Source organism: Eschrichtius robustus, chromosome 2 (genome assembly GCF_028021215.1).
Source record: "Eschrichtius robustus isolate mEscRob2 chromosome 2, mEscRob2.pri, whole genome shotgun sequence".
Classification (NCBI taxonomy): domain Eukaryota; kingdom Metazoa; phylum Chordata; class Mammalia; order Artiodactyla; family Eschrichtiidae; genus Eschrichtius; species Eschrichtius robustus.
In genome coordinates this window covers 158,852,199-158,877,660 of record NC_090825.1, presented here as the reverse complement: position 1 = coordinate 158,877,660, position 25,462 = coordinate 158,852,199, and the positions used below count along the sequence as shown (strand labels likewise).

The 25,462-nt window shown below is 50.8% G+C and overlaps 3 protein-coding genes and 1 non-coding gene across 4 annotated transcripts; 2 read left to right on the top strand and 2 right to left on the bottom strand.

Annotated features, from left to right (window-relative positions):
- Positions 1 to 318: 318 nt before the first annotated feature.
- Positions 319 to 425, bottom strand: LOC137760410 (U6 spliceosomal RNA). Its single transcript, XR_011073354.1, has one exon. It is a non-coding gene; the product is annotated as a U6 spliceosomal RNA (small nuclear RNA).
- A 13,543-nt stretch (positions 426 to 13,968) lies between these two features.
- MXD3 (MAX dimerization protein 3) lies at positions 13,969 to 18,325 on the top strand. Its single transcript, XM_068536435.1, has 6 exons — positions 13,969 to 14,121; positions 14,389 to 14,494; positions 15,150 to 15,179; positions 15,311 to 15,425; positions 17,860 to 18,043; positions 18,118 to 18,325. The coding sequence occupies exons 1-6, from the start codon at positions 14,052 to 14,054 to the stop codon at positions 18,231 to 18,233; spliced, it is 621 nt and encodes a 206-aa protein (XP_068392536.1). The 5' UTR covers positions 13,969 to 14,051; the 3' UTR covers positions 18,234 to 18,325.
- Positions 18,326 to 18,871: 546 nt separating this feature from the next.
- Positions 18,872 to 22,136, bottom strand: PRELID1 (PRELI domain containing 1). Its single transcript, XM_068536434.1, has 5 exons — positions 21,991 to 22,136; positions 21,192 to 21,417; positions 19,807 to 19,920; positions 19,615 to 19,693; positions 18,872 to 19,404 (listed from the first exon to the last, which is right to left on the bottom strand). The coding sequence occupies exons 1-5, from the start codon at positions 22,080 to 22,082 to the stop codon at positions 19,256 to 19,258; spliced, it is 660 nt and encodes a 219-aa protein (XP_068392535.1). The 5' UTR covers positions 22,083 to 22,136; the 3' UTR covers positions 18,872 to 19,255.
- Positions 22,137 to 22,351: 215 nt separating this feature from the next.
- On the top strand, positions 22,352 to 24,619 carry RAB24 (RAB24, member RAS oncogene family). Its single transcript, XM_068536436.1, has 8 exons — positions 22,352 to 22,858; positions 22,942 to 23,010; positions 23,220 to 23,298; positions 23,408 to 23,475; positions 23,564 to 23,663; positions 23,891 to 23,941; positions 24,079 to 24,141; positions 24,259 to 24,619. The coding sequence occupies exons 1-8, from the start codon at positions 22,742 to 22,744 to the stop codon at positions 24,321 to 24,323; spliced, it is 612 nt and encodes a 203-aa protein (XP_068392537.1). The 5' UTR covers positions 22,352 to 22,741; the 3' UTR covers positions 24,324 to 24,619.
- Positions 24,620 to 25,462: the final 843 nt, after the last annotated feature.

Below are 25,462 nucleotides of genomic sequence, written 5' to 3'. Positions count from 1 at the left end.
AGACTGGGCCAAGCTTGGATTACAGCTGGTCTGAGCTATAGACAGTAGTCTTAGGGCCACTATCGAAGGGAAAAATGATACTGAAACAACAAACAGTGAAGATGGTTGGAATGAGTCACGAGGGACTGGGGAAAAACAAAGGGAGGGTCATGGGACGCATCTTAGCGGCATGGAAATCTGTCAATTATTATTTAGAAATGGGATGAATAAGGCAGACCTTTATGGGGTCAAAACAAAGGTCATAATCCAGCACTCTTGGAAGTTTTGTGGACTGATGAGAGCCCTGATATATATATATATATATATTCATTTATTTATTTAAATATAGAATGCTTCACGAATTTGCATGTCATCCTTGTGCAGGGGCCATGTTAATCTTCTCTGTATCGTTCCAATTTTAGTATATGTGCTGCTGAAGCGAGCACGAGCCCCAATAATGAAGGGCCGTAAATAAGTCTGCTTTATTTACCCTTGTATGGAGGAATTTTAAAAGCTGGAAGGCAAAGATGGCTAGAGACCTCCAATTACCTGGGGCAATGGCCCGGCAATATAATCAAGATAAGGACTGTCCCCTGCTGGAGGCCCAAAGCCATATGAACTTGAATGAGTAAAATGGTCAGAGGATGCTGAAGAGACTTTTCTGGGACTCCTTGTTATGCGACCCCCCCATGCACTGTATTCCAAAATCTGTATGTGAAGTCCTAACAGTGCTATAGCTAGATTGGGAGGATATAGGAATGCAGTGGTTGATGGGATAAAGGTGAAAGTTTGGATGAAAACTGAAGGTGTGAACAGACTATGTGAAGTGGTTGCGTCTTCTTTACCTGAATGTATTATGGGGATGGATATTGTGTCTGACTGGGGAAAGCTTCCGCTACCAGCGTTGTAAATCAGAAGGCGTGGAAATCTACCCTTCCTCCAGTATTGATTGGACACGCTAAGTGGGAACCGGTGAGATTGCCTGAGCCCAACAGGTTTGTTAATTTGCTGTACCAAAGCCCGGTGTGGAGTGCAGACTGTAGTTTACAGCAAAAGCCTGTGAGTGCCACCTAGTGGCAACTTCTGGGAATTGGGACCAGAATATTTGCATTTGAGAGAAAATCAGTACTAACTAGCTTGCTTTTGGACTCTGAGATTTCCCCTATGACTGAGGGACATAAAATAACCTTGAAACCGGAAATACCCACAATTCCTTGGGTGATGTTGGAGAAATGCTCTAATGGGGAGGGCAATGCCCAGGAGTGTCCCATCATACAATAGAAATGGTACAGGAACGTGCTACCAGAGAAGGCAAGGGGGTACTCACTCTTTTCCTCCAGTGCTGACTCTGGAACCACCTGAAGAGCTGCTGGATCCTATGGCCACAGGATACTTGGGCAGTGCCTTATGAACAGCCCTCCCCTGACCACCAAAGAGCTGCTTGGTTTGTGGATGGCAGTTCCACGGTGAGTGGACAGCTTCCTGTTTGGAAGGCCACCACTTTGATAGAAGAAAATCAAAGCAAATCAACTCAGGGAGCCAGATTGCTTTTTTCCTAGCAGTGATGGAAGAATTGGACAATAGTAAAAAGCCCCTATATTTGGGTTTTTACCGACTCACAGACAGGGGCCAATGGCCTGGCCGTATGGTCAGGCAGAGGACAATGGAAAACTGGCCTATTAACAGGATGACCATATGGGGCACAGCCCTGTGGAAACCACTATGGGAATTTGAGGGGTACATTAAAATAGGACATGTGATGCCCAACAGAAGAACCCCTTCCAGGTTTGGAAGATGATTTGAATTAACAAGTAGGTTTCCTGGGGTGCTCACTTGAGGTGGCCACCTGGGTCCATGAAGTGGGTGGACAGGGATGTCATCCTCAGAGTAAGTTTGATGGAGAAATGAACAGACAATTCAAACTGTTTTTTAAATTGAAGTATAGTTGATTTACAATGTTGTGTTAGTTTCAGGTGCACAGAAAAGTGATTCAGTTATATATATATATATATATATATATATATATATATATATATATATATATAAAACTAAAATAATCTGAAGAGGAATATATATATATATTCCTCTTCAGATTATTTTCCATTAGAGGTTATTATAAGATACTGAATACAATTCCCTGTGCTATACAGTAGGACCTTGTTGTTTACCTATTTTATGTAAAGTAGTGTGTATCTGTTAATCCCAAACTCTTAATTTATCCCTCCCCACCCCCTTTCTTCTTTGGTAACCATAAACTTGTTTTCTATGTCTGTGAGTCTGTTTCTGTGTTTCATAAATACGTTCATTTGTATCACTGTTTTAGATTCCACATGTAAGTGATATCATACGGTATTTGTCTTTCTCTGGCTTACTTCACTTAGTATGATAATCTCTAGGTCTATCCATGTTGCTGCAAATGGCAATATTTCATTCTTTTTTATGGCTGAGTAATATTCCACTGTATATATGTACCACATCTTCTTTATCCATTCATCTGTCAATGGGCAGTTAGGTTGCTTCCATGTCTTGGCTATTGTACATAACGCTACTATGAACATTGGGGTGTGTGTATCTTTTCGAATTAGAGTTTTCTCCGGGTGTATGCCCAGGAGTGGGATTGCTGGATCATATGATAACTCTATTTTTAGTTTTTAAGGAACCTCCATACTGTTCTCCATAGTGGCAGTCCCATTTACATTCCCACTAACAGTGTAGGAGGGTTCCCTTTTTTCCACACCTTCTCCAGCATTTATTATTTGTAGACTTTCTGAGATGGACATTCTGACTGGTGTGAGGTGATACCTCACTGTGGTTTTGATTTTCATTTCTCTAATTAGCAATGTGAAACTTTTCTGTGTGTGTGTGTAAAACACGAAGAAATAAAGGCATGAAGAGCTGGTTTATACACCATTATGAGTGTGCACTCACACTCAACATGGGGGGGCCAAGGGATAGTCCCCACTAGATAGATCCTCTGCTTCTGGGGGAGTGGTACTTGGGGAAGAGGAGGTGGGAAGGATGCTGGTATAACTATACTTTTTTTCTTTTTTCCTCACATCACCTCAACCTCTTTTGTCCTACCTGATGCAGTGGTCCCGGGGCAAGGGCTGCAACTGCAGGTGCTGGAAGCAGATATGATCCCTAAGAAACTGTCACTATACCTTTAAACCTTTATATCAGATTCCTAAGGATCTGATGGTGTGTGTTGTGCCTTCACCCCAGCTGACAAAATTGGCGCTGACAGTGAATGCAGCTATATTGCTTAGTAATTGGGACTGCCCACCAGTTCTGTACCCTTTTAACCCTACCCCACAGGAGTGAGAGTGGCCTGTGGGAGGGCAAGTGCTAGACTAGACTTGTCTTTTTTTAAAATTAATTAATTTATTTATTTTTGGCTGCATTGGGTCTTTGCTGCTGTGTGCGGGCTTTCTCCAGTTGCAGCGAGCGGGGGCCACTCCTCGTTGCGGTGCGCGGGCTTCTCGTTGCAATGGCTTCCCTTGCTGCAGAGCACGGGCTCCAGGTGCACGGGCCCCAGTAGTTGCAGCGCGCAGGCTCAGTAATTGTGGCATGCGGGCTCAGCAGTTGTAGCTCACGGGCTCCAGAGCTCAGGCTCAGTAGTTGTGGCACACAGGCTTAGTTGCTCCACAGCATGTGGGGTCCTCACGGACCAGGGCTCGAACCCTTGTCCCCTGCATTGGCAGGCGGACTCCCAACCACTGTGCCACCAGGGAAGTCCCATAGACTTGTATTGCTGCTGGCAATCTGGACCAGCACAGTGGCCACCCCTAACGCCCCCTCCCAAAGTGGGAAAGTTAGGGTATGAATGGAGAGGAGGAGGAGGAATGGTAGCTGAGCGTAAAGTTTAATGGTTTTTGCAATGAGAGAAATCCAATATTACATTGGTGCCTCGGGAGAGGCTCAGAGTGAGACGTTATTGTCTCTTAGCTCAATTACACCAGATGCTTGAAAGGATGATGACATGTTGCTGAGACCACTCCTGCTTTTGGAGCCTAAAAGAATTGAATGGAAGTCTGCAAACCTGAATGACATCCATCACTCTGGGAGACATTTCCATCACTGGAATAATTGTTAACGGCCAGGTGGGACTCTGGTCATGTGCCAGAGCTTTTCAGGTCACGTCTGCTGCCACAATGAGGATAGGGTATAACACTGGCCTTGTTATAATACTGATATTCATAGTCAAATGTATTGGGAAATTGAGTTAAAACCCCCTAAGGAAGTAAAACAGGTGGAAAATGACTGTGCTGAGGAAGAACTGTATTTACCTAATCATCAGCTAATTGCTATGCTAAATAGTTCTGCACAAGTTTATCATAAAATACAAAGGGGAAAATGAATAATTGAATTAGTACAAAAACATGAAAATGTATGTACTGGCTTCATAGGACAGATAGTTGTTTCTTTAAGTCTATCCCTATCCCAACACTGGCCCCCCAACTCTTAGGCAATAGGATCATTTTGCTGTAAGAGTCTTGGCCAAAAGCAAGGGGTGGCCTGTGTCCTAAGGAATTTAACTTTGCCCCAGAAGAGGTCTGGATTTTGCCCTCAGGTTCTGGGTGATATCTTTGTTTCCCCTAAATTATGCCTTATTCTCTGGGGGCCTTGGGCTAGCCAGAGAATAAGGTATAATTTAGGGTGGGTGCTGACGACACCTTAGGGTGGGGACAGTTCACACCAGAAAGACCACACACGTGATTTAGGGTTACATAGTATCAGTTGATCTGGAGACTGAGATTAACCAATCAATCGTGCCTAAGTAATGGAGCCCCTAAAACTGAATACTGAGGCTCAGAAGAGCCTCCCTAGTTCACAGTAGTCTGTGTATATTGTCACATGTTGATACTGGGAAAGTAATATGTCCTGACTACACAGAAAGAAGGAGCAGAAGTCCCACATTTCTTTTTTTTTAATTTTTAATTTAATTTAATTTTTATTTATTTATTTTTGGTTGCATTGGGTCTTCGTTGCTGCACACGGGCTCTCTCTAGTTATGGCCGGCGGGGGCTACTCTTCATTGTGGTGCACAGGTTTCTCATTGCGGTGGCTTCTCTTGTGGAGCACGGGCTCTAGGCGCGCGGGCTTCAGTAGTTGTGGCACGTGGGCTCAGTAGTTGTGGCTTGCGGGCTCTAGAGCGCAGGTTCAGTAGTTGTGGAGCACGGGCTTAGTTGCTCCACGGCATGTGGATCTTCCTGGACCAGGGCTCGAACCCGTGTCCCCTGCATTGGCAGGCGGATTCTTAACCACTGCACCACTAGGGAAGTCCCAAGTCCCACATTTCATACTTCCCCAGACTCATGAGCTTCTTCCCTTGGCTAATCTTAATCTGTATCCCTTCCCTGCAAGAAACTGTATAATACAGTGTATATAGTGAGTATAATAGCTTTGAGTGGGTTCTGTGAGTCCCAGCAAACTGCCATCCCCAACAGTGGTTTTGAGAAACCCCTGAACTTGCAGTTAGGGTCAGAAGTGATGGTGGTCTCGTGTGGAGTGTGTTCCTTCTAACTGTACAGTTTGCTAAACTTCTCACAAAGCTCAGCTCAAGAGGAATCTGAATGATGGGCCTCTCCCTCTGACTGCCAGATAGGTAAGGACTTGCACTCTTAAGAAAATAACCAAAACAAAGCAAAACAATATATACCTCAATATGGTTATACTCCATTATATTTTCCCTCACTTTTATATTCTAGAATCAGTAAAAAAATTATAAGACATGAGAAGAAGCAATAAAATGTACTTTAATTTTAAATAGAAAACAGAGTCAATAGAAGAAGTCCCCTCCACATAAAAAAACGCCAAGTTATTGGAATTAGCAGACAAGGACATACAACAACTATTATAAATGTATAAAATACTTAATGGGAAAATAACAAAAATTGGGATAGAGAAGGGGGAATAATGAGTTGAATAGTGTCCCTCAAAAATTCATGTTCAGGGCTTCCCTGGTGGCGCAGTGGTTGAGAATCTGCCTGCCAATGCAGGGGACACGGGTTCGAGCCCTGGTCTGGGAAGATCCCACATGCCTCGGAGCAACTGGGCCCGTGAGCCACAATTACTGAGCCTGCGCGTCTGGAGCCTGTGCTCCGCAACAAGAGAGGCTGCGATGGTGAGAGGCCCGCGCACCGCGATGAAGAGTGGTCCCCACTTGCCGCAACTAGAGCAAGCCCTCGCACAGAAACGAAGACTCAACACAGTCATAAATAAATAAATAAATAAATAAATAAAAGAACGTGAATTTCTTTAAAAAAAAAAAAAATTTCATGTTCACCCAGAGCCTTTGAATGTGACCTAATTTGGAAATAGGGTCCTTACAGATATGGTTATAAAATAAGGTCAGCTTGGGCCCTAATCCAGTGACTGGTGTCCTTATAAGAAGAGGGAAGTTTGGGACTTCCCTGGTGGTCCAGTGGGTAAGAGTTCACGCTCCCAATGCAGGGGGCCTGGGTTTGATCCCTGATCGGGGAACTAGATCCTGCATGCATGCCGCAACTAAGAGTTTGCATGCCACAACTAAGAAGTCAACATTGCTGCAACTAAGAAACCCGCATGCCGCAACTAAAGATCCCATGTGCCACAACTAAGACCCAGTGCAGCCTAAATAAATAAATAAATATTTAAAAAAAAAAAAAAGAAGAGGGAAGTTTGGACACAGAGAGACACAGGGGAGAATGCCTTGTGAAGATGGAGGCAGAGACTGAAGTGATGCATCTGCAAGCCAAGGAAAACCAAGGATTGCTGGCAGCCCCAGAGGTGAGGAGAGAGGCCTGAGACAGATGCTCCCTCAGGAGGGAACCAACCCTGTTGACACCTGGAGTTTGGACTTCTCCAGAACTGTGAGAGAACAAATTGCTGTTTTTGTAAGCCACTCAGTTATAATACTTTGTTATGGAAGCCCTAGGAAATCAACACGTGGAATAATGAGATATTCTGGGATATGGATAGAAAACTTTCAAAAAATGACTAAGTGGAAATTCTAGATCTGAAAAATACGATAGCTGAAATAAAAACTACAGTGGATGGGCTAAATACCAAATTGGATGTTATAGAATAAAGGATAAGCAAACTTGAAGACAAGTAAATAGAACTTATCCACATTGAAGAAGAGAGTAAAAAAAACACATAAAAACATTAACAGCATCAATTACCCTTGATATACTATGAAACTGGGAAACATACATGAAATTGGGGTCAAAGAGATGAGAGACAGAATAGGGGAGGAAAAAATATTTGAAGAAATAAAGATTGAAAAACTTTCCAGAAGCTCAAAACACACCAAGCAAGACAAACACAAAGAAAACCACATGCAGGTGTATCATATCCAACAGCTGAAAGTCAAAGATAAAGAGAAAATATTAAAACAAAATAGATCTTTACAGACTCGCTGGTCCCTGACAGCACATGACCCACAAGAGGCCCTAGTATGCAGATGAGGATGTGACAGTGAGTTTGGAGTGGCATTCAACTCTGGAGGTAATAGAAGCACCAAGCAGAAACTCTTAGAGAAGCTGAAAGAAGCTAAAGCATTTAAGAACATATTAAATGGTTATCACTTCTTATCTTGGGATGTTCTCAAATATCATAGTATGAGAGAATCATGGTGGCAATGTGGATATAAGACCAAAGAAAGATGGCAGCAACAGGCCATGGTGCACCTCTGCAGTCTGCTGTCCATCTCCACAGCCACCTCCTGCCTCCACAGGTCCCACCCAAGGATTCTCAGAGCTGCAGGAATGATGTTTTTTTCCAACTTCTTTCCTCATGGTGACTCCCCATGTACCTTCTTGAGGACTGTGGTAAACTATTTCTCTGTAGTAAAAATATCCGTGATACTCTTCCCTACTGCCTCTCTCACATATAAGATGGCAGTATTAAAATTGCTTATATTGAATGTACTGTCATATTTCCAAAATTATTTACATGGTAAAATAAAAATATACTCTTTGAATCTGCAAAAAAAAAAAAAAGAAATAGAGGAAAAAGACACATTACATATGTGGTGGGAGAGTGATAAGAACTCCAGCTGACTTGGAAAAGAAATACTAGTCAGAAGGCAAATGAGTGACATAACTAAAGTGCTGAAAGGCAGTCAACCTAGAATCTTATATGTAGTGTAAATATGCTTCCAAAATGAAGATGAAATAATACATTTTCAATGCTTTTCAACAAAAGCTGGTAGAATGTGTTGTTAAAAGTCCCACACTATAAGAAACGCCAAAGGCAGTTCCTTTGGTTGAAGGAAAACAGTACCAGGTTAAACTCAGCTCTACAGGACAGAATGAAGAATGCTGGAAATGGTAAAGTGTGATGAAATATAAAAGATTGCTTATTCTTACTTTTTAAAAAGTCAATTGACTGTTTAAAGCAGGATTATAGCAATGTTTTAGGAATTTTAATACATATAGAAATAAAATATATAACAACAGTAGTAAAAATGATGGTAGAGAGTAGAAGGGAGCATAATGGTTATGCTTCTTACATTATGTTTAAAATTGTATAATAATTAAAGGTAGACTGTGATAATTTAAAGACATATATTATTATAGTTCTTTTTTTTTTAATTCATTAATTTTGGCTGTGCCATGTCTTAGTTGCAGCACTCGGGATCTTCGCTGTGGCGTGCAGGATCTTGAGTTGCAGCATGCATGTGGGATCTAGTTTCCTGACCAGGGATCGAACCTGGGTCGCCTGCATTGGGAGCACGGATTCTTACCCACTGGACCACCAGGGAAGTCCCAAGATATATATTATTATAGTTCTTAAAGTGAACACTTGAAAGACCACTTGAAAGAGGTAATGATAAGAAGTCAATCGTAGATATACAATGGAAGTCTGATAAAGACTCAAATAATCCAAAAGCAGTCAGAAAGGGAGGGAAAAGGGGAAAAGGACAGATGGGACAAATACAAAATAAAAATCAAAATGATAGACCTTAAAATCAACTATGTCAAAATAATTTTATTAAACACAATTCAAAGGCAGGGATTATCAGACCACGGGGGGGAACTCCCCAATCATACGCTATTTGCAAGATAAACATATTAAATACTGACACTGTTAGGTTAAGGGTAAAAAGATGGGGAAAAAACACACTATGAGAACACTAATCAAAAGCTGTTGTGACTATATTAATATCAAAATAGTATTAAAGAAAGGAAGATTGCCAAAGATAAAGAGGGATTTTTCAGAATACAAAAATAATTAGGTCAACAAGAAGATATAACAATCATAAATGCATATGCACCTAGAGTTTCACAACATATAAAGTAAAATGTGACAGAACTAGAGAGATAAATAGACAATTCCACAATTAAATTTGGAGATTTTTAAAACTTATCTCTTAGTACTTGATAGAACTAGTAGACAAGACAAAATCAGTAAGGATATAAACTTTTTTTCTTTTTTGCAACACAATGAACCAACTTAATTTTTTTCTAATTAAATTTAATTTTTTGGTTGTGTTGGGTCTTTGTTGCTGCATGTGGGCTTTCTCTAGTTGTGGTGAGCGGGGGCTACTCTTCATTGCTGTGCGCGGGCTTCTCATCGCGGTGGCTTCTTTTGTTGCGGAGCATGGGCTCTAGGGCGCACGGGCTTCAGTAGTTGTGGTGCATGGGCTTAGTTGCTCCGCGGCGTGTGGGATCTTCCCAGACCAGGAATCGGACCCGTGTCCCCTGCATTGGCAGGTGGATTCTTAACCACTGCGCCACCAGGGAAGTCCAACCAACTTAATTTGACACTTTGAGAACACTACACATAACAACCGGAGGATGCACGTTATTTTTACATGCCTATGATCCTTCATCAAGATGGATCATATACTGGACCATACAATCCTTGATAAATTTCAAATGATCAAAATCATAAGAGTATATTCTCTAACCACCATAGAATTAAATTACAAACCAATAACAAAAAGACATCTAGAAAATTTCCAAATATTTGGACATTATGGAAAACACTTCAGATTACCCACAGGTCTCAGGTCAAAGAAAAATTCTGAAAATATCTCTATGTGAATGAAAAACAAAATAAAACAAAACTATAACACATCAAAGTTTTGGGGATGCAGTGAAAGCAATGTGCAGAAAAGAAGAAAGGAATAAAGTGAATTATGTACATTTCCATCTTAAGGAACTAGAAACAAAGGAGCAAAAGAAATCCAAAGTTGATTCTTTAAACAAATTAACAAAATTGACAGACTCTCAGAAAGACGGGCCGCGGGGAGAGAGAGAAGCTACCTATATCAGGAATAAAGTAGTGGACATACTACAGGTCCTACAGAGACCTTTTCCCGGTGACCCCATCCAGGGTAGCTGGGACTGTAGTCTAGCCAGGCCTGGCCTCATGGCCTATTCCGCTGCACTTAAAGAGGGAGCAGCTAGCCTCCCTGACTCTGTCAATCATTGTGTTGTGCAGCCCCTGACAACATGCCTGGGAGGGTGGCATTCCAACTGTGGCCTCCAAGTTGGGGGCCTGTTGACTGCTACACCACCAGCCTCTTGTGCACATAGAGACCCAGGCCCACCAAGGCCCACCGCCCCCTGCTCCCCCACTATAGCTTGGCCAAGCCCCTTTCTTAACACTGGCTTCCTCTATCACCGTGGTTATAGTCAGACAGAGGAGGCTGACCCTGAGGGACACAGGGCCACTGCTGCTTTCAGACGGGTGCTCTGAAAACTGGAGGCCTGAAAACTTCCTGGAGGAAGTGACATTTAAGCCAAGCTGGCGGAGGCAGGGAAATGGGCAAGGGCAGGGTGTGTGGCCTGACATGGCAGGAGGAGGGGCACAGCCCAGCTTGAACTTTGTCCTGAGGGCCGAGGGATTCCTGGTGGGCCTTTCAGCAGGAGTACAATGCTACTCTCTGGGAAAAGGGGAGGATGAGTGAAGTGGGAGAGGCTGGGGCAGGGAGCATAGGGAGGGGGCTGGGCATGGTCCGGGGTCTGAGCCAGGCCCTAGCTCCAATACTGCCCCAACCCCCACCTCCCCTCCTGCTGTTACTCTCAGCTTCGGAGAACGAAGTGAAAGGGTTCTAGGGGAACAGCAGGAGCCATCTCCTCAGGCATCCTGTCCTTAGGGTGGGAGAGGATGGTGAGCCTGGCGCCAAGGCCCTGCAACCTGCCCTCTTCAAGGAGTCCTCCTGGGGCAAGGCAGCAGGGTAGGGGTCTCTTTCTCCTCTCCCACTCAGGGCACAGAGGCAGGCACTGTCCCTTGGAGCCCAGAGGATACTGGTTTCTGACAACACCTGCACAGAAGTGCAGGCAGCATAGCCACAATGACTGTAGGCAGGCAGGGCCAAGGGGTGGGGAGCCAGCAGGGAGGCTACAGGCTGCAGTGTGCAGGCTGGACCATGCAGGACCTGGGGGTCTGGGGAAGAGGTTCTAAGACCAGTCACTGCTGAGGGGGCAAGAGCCCTGGAGGCCTCTGCCCAGCCCTGTGCAGATGGCACTAGCACTAGCATTTTCTCAGAGGGGCCCAGAAGGGCATCCAAGGGCTTGGGGCAGGAGCCCCATCCTCCCCACCTGCCTGCTCCCTGGGAAGGATTGCTTCATGCTCCTCTGGTCAGTGGCCCTGGCCCAATTCATGGGAGGCCTGAGGCCATGTTGTTCCCTAGCTCGAATCCTACCCTCCTAGCATGAAGTCCAAACTCAATGTGGTTACTCCAGCCCCCCTTGCAGCCCCTGCCTCACTTCCACAGCCTCCAGCTGGAACAGCCCTAACTCTTTAAGAGCTCCCTCCCTCTGCTGGGAACTCTCCTCCTTCAGACACTCCCCCGCAACCCTGCCCCAATCCTACCCCTGCTCCAAGGCTGGGCCACCTGGGTCCCAGATATCTGACTAGTGGGTTTGTGCCTACACTGTGTGGGTGCTGACTTTAGTGAAATAAAATTGGAAATTCATTCACAAGTCTTGTGACTCCTTTCTTCAGACATAACTAATTGCAGGTGGGGGTTTGGGGAACACTTCAGCCTGTTCTGGGCCCTGCCAGCCTCTCCAGTGTCAGCCTGCTCCATGCTCTTTGATCTCTCTATGCTGGCCACATTGGCTTTCTTTCCATCTGCATACATTCCTTTCAGCCTCAGGGACTTTGCACCTGCTGTTAGTGTGTCTGGAATTCTACATTCCTCCTATACATAGATAAAACCTACTCATCCACTTCCCCAGAAAAACCTTCTTTGACCTCCCTGATTAGGTCAAATGCTCCTTAGGACGTGCCCTTACATTGTGTCTTTTCCTGTGAGGACGTGTCAGAGTGTATCTCTACTGTGTGATTACTATGTCGGTCTCTCTGCCCCTCACCTGAGAGCTCTGCAGAGGCAAGAACCCTGTCTGGTTTTGCCCATGCTTGTATTCTCCAGCTCCCAGCACAGTGCCTAAGGTCCAGCAAGTGCTCAGCAAATATTTCATGAGTGAATGGGTGGGTGAAGGGGTGGATAGTCCCAGGCAGCAGTTCTGGCTGAGCATGTCAGTGATTCCTCTGGAACTGACTCTTAGAGAAACTCAAAGGTTTTTTTCCAAGGAACTGAGGACTGACTGCCATGTGCCATGTGTTTACCCAGGACTGTCTCTTTATAGAGAATCTAGTTCCTCCTTCTCCCTCCTCTCCTTTTCCAGGTCACAGATTCAGCCCCAGCCTGGCAGTAATGCTCCACCCTGTAACAGCTGCTTTCATCTTCCGGTCTCCACCCTTAGACTGTCACTGTCCCCAAAGGTGTGGCTACACCTACTGGTGCTGCCCCTAGAAATCACCGCATCATCTTCTTCGGGAGGCTAGAAAGTCACGTTAAAGAAGGGTTCATGGGGACTTCCCTGGTGGTCCATTGGTTAAGACTCCACGCTCCCAGTGCAAGGGGCCCGGGTTCCATCCCCGGTCAGGGAGCGAGATCCCGCACGCTGCAACTAAGACCCGGCGCAGCTAAATAAACAAATAAATATTGAAAAAAAAAAAGAAGGGCTCATGGACTCTGAGTAAGGCAACCAGGGGCTCTGTGGGAGCAAGAAGCCTGCGTGAGGTTCCAACAGGCCTTGGAAATGCACGGCATAGGCGTGGGCTCTGATCTTTCAACGACGCTGTCTCAGGGCTTCCCGAGCTTACAGGAGGGAGGGCACTTCCCGAGTCACACAGCTGAGAAGTAGCGGTGACAGGAGAGGAACTCAACTCTGTTGGCTCCAGAACCCAGGACTCTGAAGCAAGCCAGTTCTCAAGTTGCTACCCTTCTGACGTTTTCGTAGCAACAATAGCTTCCCTGCAGATGAGGAGGAGGAGCCCAGCGGGGGCTACGGGGGCAGATGGCAAGCAGGCAAGGGCACAGACCCTGGAGCGCAGGAGTCAGGTCCGCGCCCCCTCCCCCGGCGCTTGCGCACTGGGCCCCGTTCCCCGCTCAACCCCGCCCCCATCGCCAGGGTTTTCAAATTTGAAACCTGCTCCTTTTCCCGCCCGAACGTGTTGACCAGCAGCGGGAGAGGGCGGAGCCGCACGCAGCCAATAGTGCCTGAGAGGCCCTCCTGCCCCGCCCCCCAAGGTGACGTCCGCGAGCCTCAAGAGGCAAAGAGCAAATGGGCTAGGGTGCCCGCCGGCCCCGCCTCCGTGGCGCCCACGTGCAGCGGCGGAGCCAGGGGCCTCCCCGGGACCACCGGCCCCCAGAGCACCACTCAGTGTGCGGGCCTCTCGCCACCAGTACGGGGCTGGAGACTGAGGCCCAGAAAAGCCAAGTAACGGGCGCTGGGTCGCTGAGCGAAGCGGCAAGACGCAGCACAGCCCCGCCCCCACCCCCACACCCAGCCCGGGAGTTCGCCCAAGGGCCGGTCCTGGAGCCGGCGCCCGTAGAAGCACTACGGGAGTCCTAGAGGGCGGGCGGGCTGGCTCGCGGAGGGTGGGCTGCGGTTCCCAGGCGCGTTCCAGGGGCGGGGCCAAGAGCTGGGCTGTCCCGGGGCGGGGCGTTCCGGGGGCGGGCCGGGCGTCTGTGTTTGTTGCACCGTGTCAGTTACACTGTAACAAAAGTGGTGCAGCCGCTGCTCCGGCCAGCACCCTAGGCCCGCCCGCAGCCAGCTGTCGCCGACATGGAACCCGTGGCCAGCAACATCCAGGTCTTGCTGCAGGCGGCGGAGTTCCTGGAGCGCCGCGAGAGAGGTGAGGAAGAACCCTTGGTCGGACTCCAGGCGGCGACCTCGCTGACACTGGCCTGGGCTGGACTTGGCTCCCAACTTGAAAGATGCATGGCCTTAGGACAGTAGTCCTGGGGCACCCCCGCCCTCAATTTAGGGGTCCGCGGGCAGTGGGGCTGGAGGGGTTGGGGAAATGGCCCTGTAGCCAAAAGCCCCTCCCTGACCGTGCCGTGCCAGGGGCCCCAGCTGGAACTAGCCCCAGCCTGACGCAAGCGGGGGCTGTCTCTCGCAGAGGCAGAGCATGGCTATGCGTCCCTGTGCCCACACCGAAGTCCGGGCCCAGTCCACAGGAGGAGGAAGCGGTCTCCCCAAGCTCCTGGCGCGCTGGACAGTGGGCGGTGAGGAGGGCCTGGGGCAGCGGGGAATGGGGGGGATGGGCGCCGTCCTTCATCGGGCCCCTCCACTGCCAACTTCCTCCTTATTGCTCGCATCTTCTGGGCCAGGTACCCTGCTCTGAAGGCATTCAGACATGTCCTGCCGTCTCCCCATCCCCCAAACACACACTCTTCGTTCAAGGACTATTTCTCGAGCACTCCTGATGTGTTTGGAACGGTGAATAGTTCTGGGTCCTGCTTCCACTCACTCCTAATACTGCACATATCAAACCACTCGCTTTCCCCCACAGGCTTTCTCCTTTTCTCTCCTCCTCTCAACGCTTTGCACACTGTTCCCCCCAGTTTGAATGCCTCTCCCCCCACTACCCATTTTGGGTAACTTGTGTTGCTGGGCTCAGCTCAAATGTCACCTGTTCAGGAAGCTCTTCTTGATTGCTGCTAGGGGGCCTCCTTTGGACCCCACAGTCACCTGGGCAGGCCTCCTTACTGTCTCTGCCTCTGCCTGGGACTCAGGTGCCTGAGGCCAGCACAAGGTCCCCACAGTGGGCTAGTTTGGGACACACATCTGTAGTGAATTTTGAGGCCCTGGGAGCCCTGGGACTGAAGGTGTGGGCAGTAGCTGATGCCCCCCTCACCCAATCCTCCCTGGCATTGGCAGGTCTGTGCACAACGAGCTGGAGAAGCGCAGGTGAGTCCCAACCCTGCCCTGATAGCACCAGGCCCCAGGAACTGCCTCCCTCTGGCCTTCCCTCCCCTGCCGTCCCTCATCTGGCCAGCAAGCCTGGGCTGGCACTGCCCTCTAGACCCCTTCCCCGACAGGAGGGCCCAGCTGAAGCGGTGCCTGGAGCAGCTGAAGCAGCAGATGCCCCTGGGGGCTGACTGTGCCCGATACACCACACTGAGCCTTCTGCGCAGGGCCAGGATGCACATCCAGGTAAGAAGCTACTCTGGCGCCCCAGGGCCAGCTTGCCAGGATGCTTGGAGAGGGGTAGTAGGGAGGGGCTGGGTGGAACTGGGGAGAGAGGTCTGAAGTGATAGCCCAACTGCCTGACATTGGACAGTTCTCTGTGCTTTTAGTTGCCAAATTCGTTAAGTAGGAAGAAAAGCAGAAAATAACTCAGGATTGTTCTGAGGCTTTAAGCAAGTTCTTCCAATAAAAGTTCACTTGTTATTACAGCAATTATTACTTGGATCCCAACTGTGAGACCCTGAGCGAGTTATGTAGTCTCTCTGGACTTCATTTCCTCCTCTGTATGGGGGGCATTCTGTGAGGGGTCATGTGTAAGGGTCCCTTGGACTGGAGAGCGCTGTTTCTTGCTCTTCCTCTCCCCCATCCTTGAAGGCCTCCTGTTCTCGGCGGGTGGAGGGGGGTGCGGGGGAGGGGGTGTCCTGACGCTGCTTTGGGAGGCAGCTCCAGAGGCCAGGAGGGGGAAAGTACCAAGAGGACACCAGTGAGCCACCCTCCCAGGGCTCTTGCTGATGCCCGGGCTGAGCTCAGCGCCCCCTGGTGGATGGGAGTGGGGTGTGCTGACTCAAGCACAAGGCAGCTCCACAGAGTGGGGTTTAGAAGGGACTTGGAAACAATAGAGGCCTCTTCCTGCTCTCCTGGCCCTTTTGACAGAGGAAGAAATGGAGGCAGAGCCGGCTGATGAGAGGCAGATTCAGAACCGAAGCCTAGGTCTCCTGACTTGCATTCTTTTTTTTTTTTTTTTTTTTTTAAGATTTATTTATTGATTGATTCATTACTATGTTGGGTCTTCGTTTCTGTGCTAGGGCTTCCTGTAGTTGCGGCAAGCGGGGGCCACTCCTCATCGCGGTGCGCGGGCCTCTCACCACCGCGGCCTCTCCCGTTGCGGAGCACAGGCTCCAGACGCGCAGGCTCAGCAGCTGTGGCCCACGGGCCCAGCTGCCCCGCGGCACGTGGGATCCTCCCAGACCAGGGCGCGAACCCGCGTCCCCTGCCCTAGCAGGCAGACTCCCAACCGCTGCGCCACCAGGGAAGCCCCTGACTTGCATTCTTTTCTTCAACAAGTGAGCACCTGCTCTGCCAGTCCCTGTTGTGGGCACAGGGGGCAGTGGCAGAGACAGATGGAGGTTCCATGCAGCAAATAAATCGTGGTGTGGAAACTGTCAGCACTGTCCCATAGGTGCCTGCGTTCTCCTCACTGTGGCTGAATAACACCCTGGCCAGATAGCCGGCTCCAGTTTCTCACATGGAGTTGCTGACTTGGTTCTCAGAGGGATGATGTGTGACCTTGGGTGCTGGCTGGCCCGTGGGCAGGACCTAGGGATTGCTCCTTCCTTGAAGCCCCATCACCCCTCTCCTGGACTCCCTGCTTCCTGTTTTGCCTCCACCTGGCTGTCCTCCCCACCTTGCCCTAGAATGTTCTTTGCACCACATAGATCTGTCCAGGTCTGCCTCCTGCTGAAAACCTTCCATGGCTCCTGACAGGACAGTTTCAGTTTCTTACTTCCTGTGAAACTCAAGGCCCTTCACAACACAGGCCTTGCCACTGGTCTCATCTTTCCCCTTTCCTCACCGAAAAAGCTGAACTCTCCATGCTTTTCCCATTTTCCCTATGCCTGGATGCTTCTTCCTCCCCTATCTTTGCCTGGGCAGCTCTTATTCATTCATCTACTCCCAGTCCAAATGCCCCCTCACCCAATTCTCCCCTTCTTGCTGACTGAATGCAGGCTTCCGTCCATTGAGGACCCTGATGGGAGAACCCTTGGTCCTCCAGTCCCTGGAACTCAGGGCTGGCAGAGCTTGCGTGGGGGCAGCAGGAGGGGACTAATGCTGAAGACTTAGGACTCCTGGGAGGGTCTTGAGGAGTTACAAACTGGTAGCCTTTGTTTGGTCTGTAGTTTTCTAAAAATTTAAATTAGTTGGCAGCACTTAAAAGGACATTTGACATGAAAAGATGTGATTTCCCTGCTTCTCTTTAAAAAACTGGGAGATCTGGCAACATTGGGCCTGTTTCCATGTGGCAGTAATTGGCCTGGGCCACTGCCTCGAGCCTTAGTATGCACTCACTGGTGTGCCCCAGTCCCCTGCAGTCCCTGTTGCCTGACACCAGACACTCCACTCCTTCACATCACTTGACTGGGCCCCAAGGGCCTTTGAGATTGTGGTGCCCTCCCTCCCCCACCCATCTGGACAGAACTCCTGGGCCATTTACATGGGACAGAAGGGCAGGAGGGCCTAGCTTCCTGCAGGATGTGGGAGCAACCCTCTGGGGCCCAGATCTAGTGAGCCCGTCTGGAGCAAGCAGTCACCACGTGGCCACGGTCCGCCGTTGAGTGGTGTTGGGGTGAGGCCCAAGACCCCAGGTAGCTGACCCCAGCCCCTCGCTCCCTCGGATCTGCAGAAGCTGGAGGAGCAGGAGCAGCGGGCCCGGCGGCTCAAGGAGAAGCTGCGCAGCAAGCAGCAGAGCCTGCAGCAGCAGCTGGAGCAGCTCCGGGGGCTGGCCGGGGCTGGCGAGCGCGAGCGGCTGCGAGCAGACAGCCTGGACTCCTCGGGCCTCTCCTCTGAGCGCTCCGACTCAGACCAAGGTAAGTGCCCTTAAGCGGAGGGATCGAGTGGGCTGAGTGGCCCAGGTCCCCTGACTGGCCTGCTCCCTGTGCAGAGGAGCTGGAGGTGGACGTGGAGAGCCTGGTGTTCGGGGGCGAGGCTGAGCTGCTGCGGGGCTTCAGCGCGGGCCAGGAGCACAGCTACTCACACAGCTGCAGCACCTGGCTATGACCCTCGCCTCCTGGAGCGACCTCTGCCCTCAGCCCACCCTCTGCTCTGCCAGGCTGGAGCCCTCACCAAGCCTCCAGGGCTGCTCAGAGTACTGTTGTAATGGACTAAAAGGACGGTGTGGGAACAGGTGCTCCCCGTACCTTGCTGCTGGCTGCTGGCAGTCCCACCTAGGATGGGGTGCTGAGCCCCCCAGAGCCCTGCAGGGCAGGCAGCTTGGGCCCAGGCCACCCTTCCGGGCGTTTTTTGTAGCACTTGGCTCTGCTGTCCACAGGGGCAGGAAGCCTCTTGGGTCCTCATGTTCCTTCTTAAACAAGGGCCCCTGGCCTTTGCCCTCCGCATACTATATTTTCATTAAAAGCCTCTTTCTTAACTTCCTGTCCATGGTCTTGCCTGGTGAAAATGGGGGAACTCCCAGCCACAGACAAACTGGAAAAGAGGAAATGAGATCCGTAACCACCACAAACACTGCTGTCCACACCGGGCAGTGCCCCTTTACTCCTCACAGCTCGGAAGCCTCAGTCCCTGTCTGTCGCAGTAGGACTGAGGCTGAGTGACGTGACCTGCCTGAGGTCCAAAGCCAGGAAACAGGTGAGTCAAGATTTGAACCAAAGCTTTCTGACGCCAGAGCTGGGGCCGACTGAATTCAACAAGTATTTATTGAGTGCCTGTTATGTGCAAGATTTTGTTTCAGGTACTTGGGACACATCAGAAAATAAAACAAAGGTCCCTGCCCTCATGGAGCTTACAGTCTAGCGTTTATGACCACTTCACCTGGACGTGACCCTGGGCAAGTCACTGTACCTCTATCCTCAGCCACCTGATGCAGGAATAAGCAGGCTCAGCTCAGACATGGGTAACGGCCTGGTGTGCTGGAGAGGCCAAACAACACACCCACCCCCAGCCCACCACCCAGACAGTAGACAGGGCTGGAAGCTGACTTTTAATAATAAAGTACAAGGAGGAAAGAGCACAGGGACTGGAGCAAGTGGTCTGCTGTGCTGCGGCCCCAGGGCCTGGGCTGGCTACACAAACTGCTGCTGTTGCTGCTGCTTCTTGGTGGCTGCCTTGCTGGCAAGGTCCTTGGCCTTCTCTGTAGCTGCCAGTGCCGTTTCCTTGGCCTTCTCCTTGGCTTCCTTGGCTGTTTCAACAAGGGTTTTGGGAGGGGCCTCACCTGGAGCAAAGGGTGGGGGCTGGTATCAAAGAATGCCAAGACCCACCTAAATCACCTCCCAGGACATTCATCTCCTGTGCGCCAGGCCCTGAAGGAAATACCCAGGGTACAGATGAGTTGCTCAGAGTAGGGTGGTGACAGCTCCAGGCTCCAGCCCAGGCAGGGCAGTTAGGACTTGACTCAGCCTCTGCCTGTGTGCAGAGCCCTCACCTTGCAGCTTGGCCAAGATGTATTCAAAACCCTTCATAGTCTTGGTCACGTTGCTTTTGAACCGGGCGAGACCAAATTCCTGGCAAAAGATGAGAACGGGAAGGATTCTGAGCTGCCCACTGAACCCCAGCCCGGACTCTACGTTACATGCCCTGGGCCCCAGAGCCCCAGCACCACAACAACGCTGCTCACCTGGACAGCTCTGGAGACGCCGAACAAGCTAGAGGAGACCCAGGCTTCCCGGCGGATTTCGGTCCAGCCGCTGTTATCAGAGTTCACACGGTAAACACATCGTTCCTCTACCACCTGTGCAGGCAGTCAAGCCAACCACAATCGTGTGGGAGTCCTTCACTTTGCCAGCTTGCACATAAATTTGATTCCCTGCCTCTTTTCACGAGGGGAAGCAATAAAATGAAAACCGATTCCTTTCCCTTACTGCATTCCCAAGCTGCACTTTGGGAAGAGTAAGAAGATGAAAAAAAGTCATGTTGCTCTCTAAAAACCTCTCTTCTGACCCTTCAAACTAAAAGGCACATGGACTCTTGAGATCAGCAGAGGGCCTTCCAGCTCCATCCTGGATGTTTTGCACCTTTACATCTAGACATGTGTGGTGTTTTCAACCTGCCTTCCACCCACTTTGGCCCTTGAGCTCCTGGCAATCCAAAAAAAAAAAAAAGAAAAATCCGGCAATCACCACAGCTCATTATCAGAGAGGAGAAAGTGGACCTGTACTTCCAAGAGAAACACTTAAGACACCTGTCACAGCTGGACTGAAAGACATTTCTTAGAGCTGGATCTTTTCTTGGTAATTTACAAAACACAGCTGTAGTGCCCTCAGGGCAGTCAGCTGTGAGGCCCTCTGATAACTCTGGGACAGAGCATTAAGCTGCCTACTCACTCTGTGACTTCCCCGCTCTGAACTTCACTTTCCTCTTTGCACAATAGAGAGTAATACCCACCTCCCTGTGTTATTGTGAAGATTAACTGAGAAAGAAAATAACAGTTCTCTGGAAGCTTTTAGGGTACTCACAGGTGGGAAGATACTGTAGGATGTTCCTTAAACCAAACCATGGGTTTTCAAGCCTTTTTTTTTTTTTTTTTTTTAAAGCAAGGGTATGTGGAACCCTTTTCCCCTGAAATCTCAGGCAGAAATCCATTACATAAGACAGATAAAAGACTCTAATCAAACTGGGGCAAGGGGCCCAGGTCCTCCCCCTCTAAGGTACATCCAAGGTACCCTTTATGGCTTGACAGATTCCTGTTTGAAAACCACTGCCTCCCTCCGTCCCTCAGCATCATGTCTGTGGCCCAACCTACACACGTGCCAGGCACAGTGTGAGTGCTCTGCATTTAGTACTTACAACGACTCTGTAAAACAGGTAACCCCTCCACCGCTGTATGAATGAGTCAAAACACAGGTCCAGAGAAGATGACCAGCTGAAGAGATCATCTGAGTTTGTACTCTAGAGCCAACACTCCTCAGATCTGCTTGGATCATAGAAGCTCCCTCATGGCTCCCTAGCCACATGTACCTGGAGCTCTCTAGTTTTGGGGGAACCAAGAGGGAGGGGTCTCACCATCAGCCGGGCATGGTTGATGTTCCAGGTGAAGGTGGTCATGGTCTGGTTCTGTGGGTCCACAATAGAATCCTCCAGGATGTACACTGAGTGAGCAACATTGGCAGGAAATAGTCGCTCAGCCCAGCGGGGCATCCTGTTCGTCTTGGTCAGGAGTCGCCGGGACAGGAGCTTCTGGTCAGGGGTCACCTCCCGGTGCACTATGTCTTCCGTCAAGACATGTTTGCTGCAGGTGTCAGGGTGAAGGTGACCCTCAGGAGCCGGGCCCTAAGAGACTGCCTGTTGGGGTTCCCATCTGGAGCCTCCAGGCCCAGAATGGCCATGCCTTTCCCCAAACTTGCAGAGTGATCTGTGTTGTGGCTCAGACCTGAACTAGAGTCCCTTGAGCCTAACCCAGGGCAAATTCCAACTCCCGCCTCCTCGCTGACCTGGATTCCTAGGCCTTCCAGCAGGGCTGCACCTCATGATTTATTGCACCACTGGAGAGCGTCACGGCAGAGAAGTAGACAAGCGCCCGGATTTCCAACCCCAAGATCCCTCCCCAGCTCCTGTGCCGCCGCCTCTTCCTGTCTCACCACCCTGAGATGAGAGAACCTTTTACTAGGGCCTCAAGTAAACTATTGCCCAGACCCAGCCTCCTTCCAGTACTAGCCTGGCCGCTTCCCCGATAGTTCCTCTCGTCCTAAACGTGGCCACGGCTCCGGCGATTCCCCCCACTCGAAGTCGAGTCTTTCCCGGCCCCCACACTCCGATCTCCAAACAGCGAGGTGGGAGGGTTGCTCTTTCCAGGGCCACGTACCTATAGGGATTCGGGTACCGCTGCCAGAAGGCAGCGAACACTTGGTCCCAGGAACTCCGGAGCACGCTCTGGCCCAGGAAATACTTCACCATTGTCCCGGCCGGGCGGGCTCAGCGCCCGCGCAACATCAGGGGTGCGGAGCCCGGGGGGCACGCGGAGGCCGGGCTGGAGCTCGACGCTCGGCCGCCAGGCTAGCAGCTCAGTCACTCCAGCGCCGCACCCTAACAGCCGCCACCGCCGCCATGAGGATTTGCCTGGCCGCGCGCCACTTCCGGCGCAGCCGCGCACTGCCCACCTCTTCCGGCGCCTGCCCACATGACCGGGCGGCCCCGCCTCCTCGGCCTCTACCTCCTCCCCACCGCGGGAGTCGCGGTGCTCCGGGCCGGAGCCAGGTTGGAGGGACCCCTCCCAGGCTCTGTGGAGAAACCGCGCCGGAGCGGCCCCTAAGCCGGGCGGGCGAGCGAGTAGCGGAACGAGCGAGCGAGCCGGGCGCCGGCGTTGAGTGCGCTTCCCCGCACGCTCCCAGGCCGCCCCGGGTCCTGGGCTCTCAGAAAGAGGATCAGCACCCGGGGCCGAAGAGCGGGGGCGGACGGAGGCGTTGCTGTAGCTCAAGCTCGTCGCGGCGTCTGGAGCCTTAGGTTAGCTCCTGGGGTCGGGGACTGAGGCTTGGGCGCTGCCTGCCGGAGTGGAGATCCGGTTTGCCTCCCGCCCCCGCTCAGGACCCTGACGCGGGTGAGGCAGCCCCGGGAGCATGAGCGGGCAGCGTGTGGACGTCAAGGTGGTGATGCTGGGCAAGGAGTACGTGGGCAAAACGAGCCTGGTGGAGCGATACGTGCACGATCGCTTCCTGGTGGGGCCCTATCAGAACGTGAGTGCGCCCGGCGCGGCCCAGCACGGGTGGGAGGGGGCTAACCCGCATCCGAGGCCCTGATTGCTTCCCCTTGGTTGCAGACCATTGGGGCCGCCTTCGTGGCCAAGGTGATGTCCGTCGGAGACCGGACGGTGACTTTGGGTATTTGGGTAAGTTCTCTGGGCAAGTCCTGGGAAAACCCATTCCTGAGGAGGCGTAGGTCCTGCCTATTACTGGCTGACTTGTAGCCTCATAGAGGCCATTTCTATTCTCTAGACCACAATTTAAAAACGGGGTCTGGAGAACGTGGTATTAGTTTGCAGTTTTGGGGAGTAGCTCAGCAACTCAGGCCAGGGCTGAGCCTCCCCCTGCCCTTCAGGACACAGCAGGCTCTGAGCGCTATGAGGCCATGAGCCGAATCTACTATCGGGGCGCCAAGGCTGCCATCGTCTGCTATGGTAAGGATGGTTTTGGCCTGTTTCTCAAACAAGAAGGGGAGGGTGCCAGGCTGGCCTTACAGAACAGCTTCTCACCCTTGGTTGTGTTTCCTGCGTGTCCCACACCAAGACCTGACAGACAGCAGCAGCTTTGAACGGGCAAAGTTCTGGGTGAAGGAACTGCGCAACCTAGAGGAGGTAGGTGGCCTGACCTCACCAAAAGACGAGACGGGCTGGGGATCTGGTGGCCCGAGGGGGGTGACCCTCACCTTGTCTTCTGCTCCAGGGCTGTAAGATCTACTTGTGTGGCACCAAGAGTGACCTGCTGGAGGAGGACAGGCGGCGCCGACGTGTGGACTTCCACGACGTCCAGGACTATGCAGACAGTAGCTGCTCCTTAGCTCCCTGGGGCTGGGGGAGGGAAGTGGCTACTTGGGTGGGTCACAGAAAATAGGGACTGCCTTGGCTACCATGGCAAGATCCCCCATGGGAAGACTTTCTCTGGCCTCCCTGAATCTGTGGGGTTCAGAAGATTCCCTGTACTGGTAGCCTTCCCTTTTGTCTGTGTCCACCTAATTCTCAGGTATGAGGCTTTAGACACTTCTCTTTACAGATATCAAAGCTCAGCTCTTTGAAACTTCCAGCAAGACAGGCCAGAGTGTGGGTGAGTGCTGTCCTGGGCCTCATGGCAGAACACACAAGGGCAACAAGGGAGACAGAGAAAAGCCTAGAGGGCTGGTTACTGGGCGATCCCAGGGCCACTGGCATTTGATCCTCACCTATCACCCTTTTTCCTGCCAGATGAGCTCTTCCAGAAAGTAGCAGAGGATTACATCAGTGTGGCCGCCTTCCAGGTGATGACAGGTGTGTCCTTCCCTAGCTCCTGTGGAGACTTCCTCTAGGCCCACAGCATCTGGCCCCCTTCATGTTACCTGATCCCTCAATAGAATGATGCTGAGCTGCCACCTCTCTCTCTGACAGAGGACAAGGGCGTGGACCTGGGCCAGAAGGCAAACCCCTACTTCTACAGCTGTTGTCATCACTGAGTCACCACTCACCTGGCCTGGGGGAATTAAAGGAATTCCCCCAGAGAGGCTGGACCTAGCTTTTGTCTGGGCTTGGGTGATCACACGTCTGAGCTACCCCGGGTCCCCATGGCAGCAGAGGTGGCACCTGCCTGTGCTGGCCCATGGAACGGAGGCAGCATTTGGGCTGACTGATGGGCACAAGGAGGGTAAGGGCTGATTTGGACCCCAGGCTTCTGCCCTGGACAGCACTTGTGTCTACAGATTATTTAAGTGGCTTCTGATTTGTAAATAAAATCAATGCACTGTGAATCACACTCAACCCCTTTCCCTGCTGTGTGGATTGGGTGTCAAGATACCTAGTACTTTCTGGGGCCACCTGGCTGCCCTCGCTTCCTATATCAAGGCTCCTCTTAGCTCTTTGGAAACCAACTGACTTCACCCCAGGGTTGCAGCTGAGATAATGGAGAAGCAGAAGGGCCCTTTCCTATTCTTTAGTGGCGTCAAAGATAGGGCGAGAAGCTGGGGTTGGGGCAGTGCAAAGCTCACACTTCCTTCTTGGTGCTAAGAAGAGCAAGGAAGGCACTGAAGTAGTATCCAGAGATCAAAGGGTCAAGCACTTCTACCTCAGACTCGCTGGCTCTACTGCACCTCTGTCATGTCTAAGTCCGAGTCATGCCTGTGGCTCAGATCCTAAGCTTCCTAGCAACACCCTATAATGTGGCTTAACGGTAGAAAAATCATAGGTTTTGCAAGACTTAGAAAGGTTTTATGGATCCAGATTGGGATCCAACTCAGCTACTCAGAAAAGGGACTTAAACTTGGCCTGTGTTTCTCATCTGTAAAATGAAATGACCACTACCCAGTTCAGGACTATGAAGATCATGAGTGAAAAGTAACTGTAGGACTAAATGCTTGTCTTCCCACACTCTTCCCTGGGGCAGACGTTCAGGACTAAGTCAGAAGGGAAGCAGATTCCCAGGGTTTCCTGAAAGTGTATTTTTGGGCCTCGGACGTCCAGATATTTCTGAAGAATCAGATGTTACTGCAGACAGGACCAACCCTTCAACCAAAAGGAAGCATATGGCAGCCTTTTCTGTTATGGGATGCTCAGCCCCTTTGCCTCACTTTACCATTTTAGGCCTAGGCCGAGTCCTCTG